At 41.8% G+C, this 9140-nt stretch overlaps 1 protein-coding gene across 3 annotated transcripts; it reads right to left on the bottom strand.

The window, feature by feature from the left end:
• Window positions 1-1690: 1690 nt before the first annotated feature.
• On the bottom strand, window positions 1691-8885 carry LOC1274294 (protein 5NUC). 3 transcript variants are annotated; one of them, XM_061644355.1, is made up of 6 exons: window positions 8554-8882; window positions 7144-7228; window positions 4376-4703; window positions 4138-4288; window positions 3813-4069; window positions 1691-3575 (listed from the first exon to the last, which is right to left on the bottom strand). In XM_061644355.1, the coding sequence occupies exons 3-6, from the start codon at window positions 4594-4596 to the stop codon at window positions 2369-2371; spliced, it is 1836 nt and encodes a 611-aa protein (XP_061500339.1). In that variant the 5' UTR covers window positions 4597-4703; window positions 7144-7228; window positions 8554-8882; the 3' UTR covers window positions 1691-2368. The 3 variants fall into 3 exon arrangements, with proteins under 3 accessions (XP_061500339.1, XP_313394.5, XP_061500340.1); XM_313394.5 differs by lacking the exon at window positions 7144-7228 and having other exon boundaries at window positions 8554-8885; XM_061644356.1 differs by lacking the exon at window positions 7144-7228 and having other exon boundaries at window positions 7878-8882.
• Between the last annotated feature and the right edge of the window lie 255 nt (window positions 8886-9140).

Here is a 9140-nt window from a genome sequence, read left to right on the forward strand (position 1 = left end):
CGTACAGCGAACATTTGCAACGTTAGCCAAGTGGGCAACCAGTTTTTTGTACAGCTCTGTAGTGTCTAGTGGTGTTTTCGAAATTCATTTTTGTTCATGAACAGTTGTAAAACCTACAGTTATTGATTAAAATAATATTCTACTAACGATTAATCGATTGATTCAAAGTAAATTAATATAAAACTAGTGTATTTTATAATTTTTATATGAATTTGACATTTCTTGGACCATTATCCATGCAAATCGATTAACCGGCAACCGTCCGGTCCCGAGCTACCCGGATAATCGACGTTCTACTGTATTCCAATTTTCTAAACTAACTACAATTCAATTTAATTCAATTTCCAACAATACTATCGCTTGGTAGAAATATCATTCAGGATGCTCCTAGTGTAATGTTGGCAAGAACTTATTTTTCATAACATTATACGACAATATATTTTAAATTTTTAATATATTCCTAAAATTATGCTTGGAGCAGTAAAAAAAACAATAATGTGTGCAATCTGCTAAGAATGAGTTTGAAATAAAATGATCGTATTTAAGCGAGGTAAAAAACAATGACATAAAATGTCTCAAAACATGACCAATTCAGATCACGCCAAAAATATCCTGCGAAATAAGGACTGAAAAATCGAGTAGAGTACAATATCGGTCGCCGCGTTAGAAAAAAAACAGCGATTCAGATAAAATACATAAATGTGAAATTCCCCACGGAAAATCACGATACCATAGAACATATAACAGAATATGAAAATGATTTCGAGAACCGATATATGAAACAGATAAAAAACTCCACTGATTCAACTTCTATAAATAGAGTAAGCATTACAATCATGTCATCGCTGCCAAATACGTCCTGGTAAACGTTATCCGGTTTCTTGCCAGCGAAGCATAAGAAAAAACGCCTAAAATTCTAGTATCTAGGCACATTATTCCGATAGTCGCGGCAAAAGATAACACAAACTAGTTTGCAGCGGAAGCGCTTCGTTATAGAAATGGAAATACCAGGTCGTGCAAGTCGACTAGTTTGGGACGAATCCGTGTTGATCCGTGCTGCTTCTAACGCACAGTGTACAACGTTCCGCCAGAATACGTTGACGTTTGATACAGGTTTGAGAATCAAAAAGCTTCATCAAGAAGCGTGTTTGCGATTACCTAGAATATATGTCGCCTGTGAGAGTTTTATCAATGTCAAAGAATAAAACATTGTTCATCTGGAGGCTGCAATGTGTGGTGCTAGTGATGGTGCTAGGATGGTGGGGCTGCACCGCTCAAGGTAAGATGCAGCCGGCTTAGACTCTGAATTAGACCTTTGCGTATCTGATATGTTAATAACCCTTTTACACCGTTTTCGTGGTGCGCTTATCCATCCTGATCGTACAATTGGTTCGGAATCGCTCACAAAACTCAGGCAACGGCTGGCTACCCGAAGTAAGTACGCAACTTGCCGGGGAGTATGGGGGGCCGTATCAGCCCTATTGAGTGTCGTGTTAACAGTCATATTGAGCTTTGCCTATGGAGACTTCATCATTCAAACTACAAAAAAGGGAGGACTCATGCTTCGCAATGATGTGTCGTTTGACCTATTTTCGTAGATGTTAAAATAAGTTTCGTGAGCGACAAAATATGCAGCACACATTAAAAATTGACTTGAAATTCCCTGTAAGAGAATGCAAGAACACCAAAATTAAACGAGTTATTCGTTTATTTATCATACAATACACGCAACTCTAAATTGGGATTGAATGTATAGCAAGGTAATGTAAGTAAAGCTAAAGCCTTAAAACGATAGAGCCAATTAAGTGAGTCATTAGGTTTCATTACGCCTTTGGTTTTGTTATACCATGCTGCTTCATTGCGCTTCCACGATTCGCAATGTATTTCAATATTGTTTTATTTTTGTACTTTGTTTCTGAATGCTACAACAGCTTTACCTTTACAATTCAATCTCAAAGTGAGAAGTTTGATAAGTCTGAGAAGTGTCTGGTTTTGTTCGCTTACTCGTGCTTTAAATCATCGTGTGTGTGCTTCCCCCTTGGGAAATACCCTTTCCTTTTGTACACTATACATAGACATCCCCGGATTGTGCTGATGAATTCTTACTATTCTACGTATCCGGTAATCAAGGTCCAGGAACACTTCGATTGCTAACAATTTTCAATCCTTAACCTTGGTTTTTTTTGTACGAAAACAACAAGATAAATGAAATCTAGTACAAAAGATTACGCACAGTCTTATCAATAAAAGTTGGGAGAACCCTTCTGCACAAGATTTATGTAGATTACTGTTTTTCTTGACAACTGTAACCGAAGTTAAGGCTTGAAAATGCTTGAAATCCAAGTATTCCATCTTAATAAACCAGCTTTTATAGTAGATGCCGTGACAGCAGTGTGACCAATAGCGTCATTCCAACGGTGGAAATCGTTAGGCTGTGGGTGTGCCCCGCACCATTGTCCTTCTCGGTCGTGGTCGTCATCATGGTGGTAGTGCTGGCTCCCCCCGGACCGTCGGTCGTGGTAACGTCCGGTTGTCCTTGCATCCGGATGCGCCATTCGATCGCTGGATAAATCGGCGAGTAGCGCTTCAGATATTCTTCCGTTATTTCATATTCACCGAAGGTGAGCAGCTGTTTCGGTGAGCCGGGCAACATTTCGTACCCATCGCCTCCATCGTACAGGAACTGGCTCAGTATGACACGGTAGAGCCCATCGTCCTGCAGCTCCTCGTACGCAGGTACTAGGCACCGGGCGCACCGTACCTTCACATGTACCACACGCTGCATCGGAGGGCGCGACAGATCGTATTCCACATTGACGCCCGCCATCTGTAGAAACTCCCCGTACCCGGACACCCCATCGTACCTGTGCACGCTCTGCTCCAGCATCTGACGCAGCTGAGCCCCGGTAATATCCGTCACCACCATCGCGTTGCCGAACGGAAGCACCGTCTTGAGATCTTTCATCGTTATCGGACCGGCATTGACAGACGCTCGTATGCCACCGCCCTGTATGAACCCGATGGCAGCATCCGTCCAGAACCCGTCGTTGCTCTGCTCGCGTGTCGTCGCATACGTTATAACCAGCGAATCGGCGATCATGTTGCCGATATTGCACTCCTCGAACCGACACCGACTAGAGTCGAGAAACACGTTCGAATGGCCGATCTGTGCGTCGAGTGCTAGGATGCCCGGTCGGTACAGCTCCAGCAGCTGCAATACGTCCGAGTCACGCTCTACTGTTCCGTTGAGCAGTAAGGGCGTTCCGTCCAGCTCGATCAGATTACCTTCCGTGTCGAACTGCAGGTGCAGATAGCCGAGATATTTGGTGTACGCGTACGCCTGCACTACGGGCACTTCCTTTCCGGCTGCGTTCTTCACCATCACCGGATATGGGCCGGCCGGATCTTCCACGTCCGGGGCGGTACCGCTGTAGAGGAAGGTGTGCGAATGGCCACCGATGACGAGGTCTACGTCGGGACACTGTGCAGCGATCTCTTTGTCACGCTCCAGCCCGCTGTGTCCGAGAGCGATCAGAATATTGACGCCTTGGTTTTTTAGTGACGTTGCCTCTTTGCTGAAAAGTGGCAAAATGATGTAAAAGTATGAATTTAGGCAGCAATTTAGGAGCAATAGTATAATGACTGAAAAAACGACACGAAAATTGCACCATGTAATGGAAGCTGCAATACAAATTGCATAGCTTAAGGCGCATTACTTTGCTCGCTAGCTTATGATCTTATACCAGCCTGCTAGTATGCAATCGACGTCGCAACAACTTATGATGCAAGCTGGTTATCAGCAGTTTACTTACTTGATTTCTTCTATTTCATCCAGAAACTCGACGGTGTTGATAGGGGCCAGTTGTTTCGTTTCCGGAGTCAGATATCCAATCACACCGATCCGTACGCCCGCCTTCGTGAAAATGATGGAACGTTGTAACGATCTGCTCGTTTGCATTTCAGGCGTTTTTGACAGGTCAAGATTAGTGACCAGCACGGGAAAGTCAACCTCGTTCAGGAACGGAACCAATCCTTCGACGCCCAGATCGAACTCATGATTACCGAGGGACTGAAAATAGTGTACAGTGTGGTCAGAAAGGTCGTGCATACTGCTATGATGTTTGGCAATTAACGTACGATAGCGTCGGGTTTCAGTATGTTAAGGAATGCAGCGGTGATGTTATCCTTGAACACGGAAAACCATGGCGTCCCGGTGTAAGTATCGCCGGCATTGAGATACAGAACTGGAAGACCACCAGACGCCTCTGTTGCTCGATATTCGCGAACTCTGCCGATATAGATAAACAGTTTTTATGCATGAGCATCGAGCGCTATGGAAACGTGCGCTTTGCAGTAGCGCGATCGCGATACTCACTTGTGCGCTACGCGTGCAAATCCTCCGTAGCAACGGTTGCTGGCCACATCAGACGGTTGACAGTCGTTGCTGTACGCTCCAGTTTGCTCGAACCGCGCGTGCATATCGTTGTTGTGCAGTATGATAAGCTCCAAACCACCTGCCTTCGGTGCGGCAAGGCTTGAACAGACGGATGCAAGAACTATCGCCACGAGCGGAATGTGTGTTGTTCTCCGTGCCATGGTGCCAGGATTAGAATGTCCTCAGTCTTACAGGGTATTCAAAGTTTCCAGAAGAAACTAACTTGCAATCACTAGACGTAAGACGATACGATGCTTTCGGTTGTTTGCTGGAAATTATGAAAGGTAACACACTTTATCACCAGATGTACAACAGTCCTTCCCTTGCGCAATTTATCTTAAACCCCGTAGAGCCATGCCACTGCTCGGTCACGAATGTCGTAGAAAAATGCTCTTCCCGTAACCATTTACGATCATCCCACCCTTACAAGACCAATCTACTATTCCACCGTGTTATCGATAACAATTGGCGGTTATCAAGCGGTATGTATTGTTGTGCCAAGTGTTGTTTGAAGCCAGGTCGGTTGCCGATTCTCAACGAGCGCACCGTGCATTCGTTAAGACGTACGCGTGCTTGGCGGATGCGGCTTATCATAGACGGTAAGGTTATGGACGCGTGTACCACGGATGATGTATGCTGTCGCGCTTGATTAATTGACAATAAAGCTTTTGTAAGCAGTTTTGATTAAGTGCAGAACCCCCACAAATTTTGATGGAAGGAAAAAAAAGGTTCAAACATATCGCCAATAATTGCATATGCTTAACATTGATTGTATGTAAAATAGAAATCCCTCTCGAATTTCAAAGCTATCGTTTATCTAACTATTTGAGTATTATAAAATAATATATAATAGTATATGTCACGCTGTGTGATAAAACAAGAATATACCAGTAATAAATTCAATTCTGTCTCTCAGCGAAACAAAACATTGCAATAAATTTGTAATCAATTGTTTAATAAACATTTTACAGTTTTTAAACAGATTTGAAGTTGCTGCAAGCAGCTAGAATTAATATGAATTAATTAAATTTAAAATATGTCGTCAAATTTATGTGCTTCCTTTTCTGTATTGCTACATCTACAAAAAGTTGCTTCCCGTACCCGAAATTACCAGAGATTTCAGCATCCCTGCATCAAACAATAAAACAAATGTTGGAAATAATATTGAATTAAACATTAGCCTGGAGTTCAGTTGCAGGAATGGTCATGTTGTTATTTTACGTAGATTTTATGGTTTAAGAAATAAATTTTATCGACCAGTTTAAATGATGTAAATTTCAGCACCAAACATCAACCACTGGAATCATTTGAGATGTTCGCAATGTTAACTGTCGGCATTTTAAGCGCTAGTATCAACCAGCTCCATTCTGTTAATTCCTTTTATGATTGACACTAAGATCTAGGCAATTAACACTACCTTGATCACCATTCCAACATGCTCTCGTTTTATAATGCAAGATAATGGATGACGCTAATTGCTACGAACTGTGATAGCTAAATTGCCTCCACATTGTGATGATATGCACAAAGTAGAGTACAAAACGGTAAATGTAGTTACTGGAATAAGATGAAATAAGACAAAAAAACGTTATAAAGTGCAATGAATAGCAAAATAATGATGCCCAATTGCAACGTTCTGTTAAATAAGATATCATACTTCGTAAAAGGTTAAAGGAAACAATCAACCCAATCTAGTTTTAAATGACGAAAAGTAATATTATAGTAAAAACAAGTACATTCAATAATTGCCATCAGCTACTATTTCAATAAAGTCTTTTAGGTCAGCTCAGTTCTCTATCATAACATAGTGAATATAATTATTCGCAAGAAATACTTCTTATCGAACGGTTAGTTTGAAACACGTTTTGGAAGCTAAGTAATTTCTATTATAATGAAAAAAAAAACGTATTTCAGTAGATGAGTCGAGTAAGTAAAATGCACCGGAATTTAAAAAAAAAGCGAATTAAACGTGCATTAACGATTTTAATGAAATAATAGCAAATTAAAATTGTTTTGTCCTATTGTATCTGGTTGAACGTGGAAACATTTGATGGGTGTGAATTATTGTGTCAGCAATTGTGTTTCGAACAAAAGATGATTGCCGACTATTATATTTTAATGTAGATTTTTCCCTGTCTAAAGTCTCTGCTCAGCCATTTGTACATTTTGAATAGAACGTAATGATTCTGTTGAAGATGTATTGTTCCACTCGTAGCTTTTCCACTAAAATCTTTAACCTTGAAAGCGCGTATCGTTGGAATACTTTTCTGTGGATACACATGCACACCTCACCATGAAAAGATTTTTAATTAGCAGCACATTTCAAATCGATTCCGACATTTAGCTGCGAACAAAAAAATCCACAGACAGACACGAGTATGACTTTTTTCTTTTCTTGAAGAAACAAAAACTAGACAATCCAATAATTGTACACCGTGCTCCATGAATGACACCTAATGCACGTGGTCATTGTTATCTCTATTTGCTTTTAAACACCGGAATTATTTCCTGCCTTTCGTAGCAAAACGTGCCCACGTGGTTTCGTCGTTCGCTGTAACCACTTTCACTGTCGCCAATGTCACGTGCTTACAAAATTCCTGCCTTTACCTTTTTTTTGCAACGCATGCTACGATGTCGGTTCGTTTCAAACACTTTCTCGCAGTCGAAACACTTCACTAGGCACAGTCGGTAAACAATTTACTCCTCACCTGTAGCGTCTCTGACGTGTTATCGTGACGCAAATACGCCAATGATACAAACTGATCACCAATACACGCGCTCAGTGGTGGACAACTATGAAGTAGAACGTGTATAAATCTATAAAATAGCGGCCATGCTAAATATCATCAAATATTAATAATAAATACCAGTACAATAATAAACTTCAAGTTGTAATACAGTAATATAGCATAATCATCAATCAAGGTATCAGGGATATATAAAATGAATGATGGTTTTAGGAAGCAAATAATGCGTCGATGCGGCTCAAAACCATACTTCGCCGATCACTGTAATAGCTAGCTCGGTTGTAGGCAAGCTGCTAAGCCGAGGGTTGAACATCCCAGGAGCGGGAAAATGGATATAATTAACTTTCAATCGACAGCCGGTCGTTGCGCGTGTCCCCATGCTCCGATGACAAATGGAACGAGCGGGAGCACAGCTTACCGTTTCACAATTTTAGTTTTGTTTTTTAGGTTTTTGTTTTTGTGCGTTTGCAGTTAAAAAGAAAATCGAACAATCTGCCGATGGATCTTTGGAATAGCCTCGTTTCGGCAGCGCTAAGTGGGCAAACCATTTGCGTAAGTGACATTTAACCTCGAAACATGAGAAGAGTGGAGCATTTTGCTACATTCTTGTGGTCTGTGTCTCTCAACCGTCTAGGTGTAAAGCCTCTCCCCTCTCTAGGAAGAGATACGCGCGTATCTAAGCAAAAAGATCATACCGGCTGAAGCGTGCGTTACGTTTCGCATCCTGCTATCGGTCGGCATTGGCATCGTGTGATCTATTTTCGATTTACGTTTGCAGCTTCAGTTCCACAGAGTGGCACACAAACGATTGTTTTTACTTCTACCTTCAGCTTGTTTTATTCCTTTTCAACACAAAACACTGTAATGAGACGTCCCGCATCGGCTCACATGCGCAGTTTTGGTGAATAACATGTTTTGAAAATGATTTGTAAACCACACTTACAACACATACATACACTCTTTTGAACTTGAGTTCACATACAAAGCAAACAGGTTAGAACACAAATTCACGCACACATTCCGAATTGTTGAAATCAAACGCAAGCGTATAAAAAAATTGACACGCATTGTAACTCGAACAAAGCAACACAACACAGCGTAATGCATCATTGCTGCCGGTAATCTTCCAGCAAATTACCACTTTATCGTGTGGTTTAGTAGCTTTTTGCAACGTGTTTGTGAGCCACCGGAGGCAATGGTCACGTTTAAGGTCACTAGCATTGTTCGCCATATTTTTTTGCAACGCATTTACTTCCTCTTCATCACTTTCCAGCCGATTTCGGGCAAACTGGTTGCAAGGTTTAACCACTTTCACACCTTCCGTGCCCCGTGGGCTTCATAATCACAGCCCTTAGTGACTCGTTTACTCACGTGATGATGTATTGCTTCCAGCACCTGCACACGCTAACCGGTATAGTTGATCAGTCTAGTACGGCATTTTGGACGCGATCGTGTTCGTTTAGCGATGATGAAATATACAGCATCACTAGCTTATGCTTCTGCTCGTGGATCATCGATTTAAGAGTAGTAATAAGCTGCTTGCATCCGGCAGGATTAACAAACTTAAACAAGAAATTATTTTTTGTGAAGAAAAGCATTCAAAACTGGCCTATTACTGCCGTTTGCCTGTGTGGCCGTTTAACGCGGCGTGCCGATCCGACAAACACGAGCTCCGTCGGCACACTAAATATGAGCGATCGTACGCAACAATATTTAGTCGGTTACCGTCGTTCGATCGGGTCGGGCAGAGGGGAAACCGGAGCGCTCCGGAGTAAGATGGTCGGGTTGATGATTGTGTGATATGTTTTCTTATTTTCATGATCGCGTGCGTAGCAACACGAAGGATCGGGATTGCATGCCTCACTCGCTAAGGACAACATGGCAAGAGAAGAATTCAGGAGCCAGTATGAGGGCAGACATGCACAAAAAAGAGTCGGAAGAGGAATTTTGAGACAAAA

This window comes from Anopheles gambiae, chromosome 2 (assembly GCF_943734735.2).
Source record: "Anopheles gambiae chromosome 2, idAnoGambNW_F1_1, whole genome shotgun sequence".
Taxonomy (NCBI): Eukaryota; Metazoa; Arthropoda; class Insecta; order Diptera; family Culicidae; genus Anopheles; species Anopheles gambiae.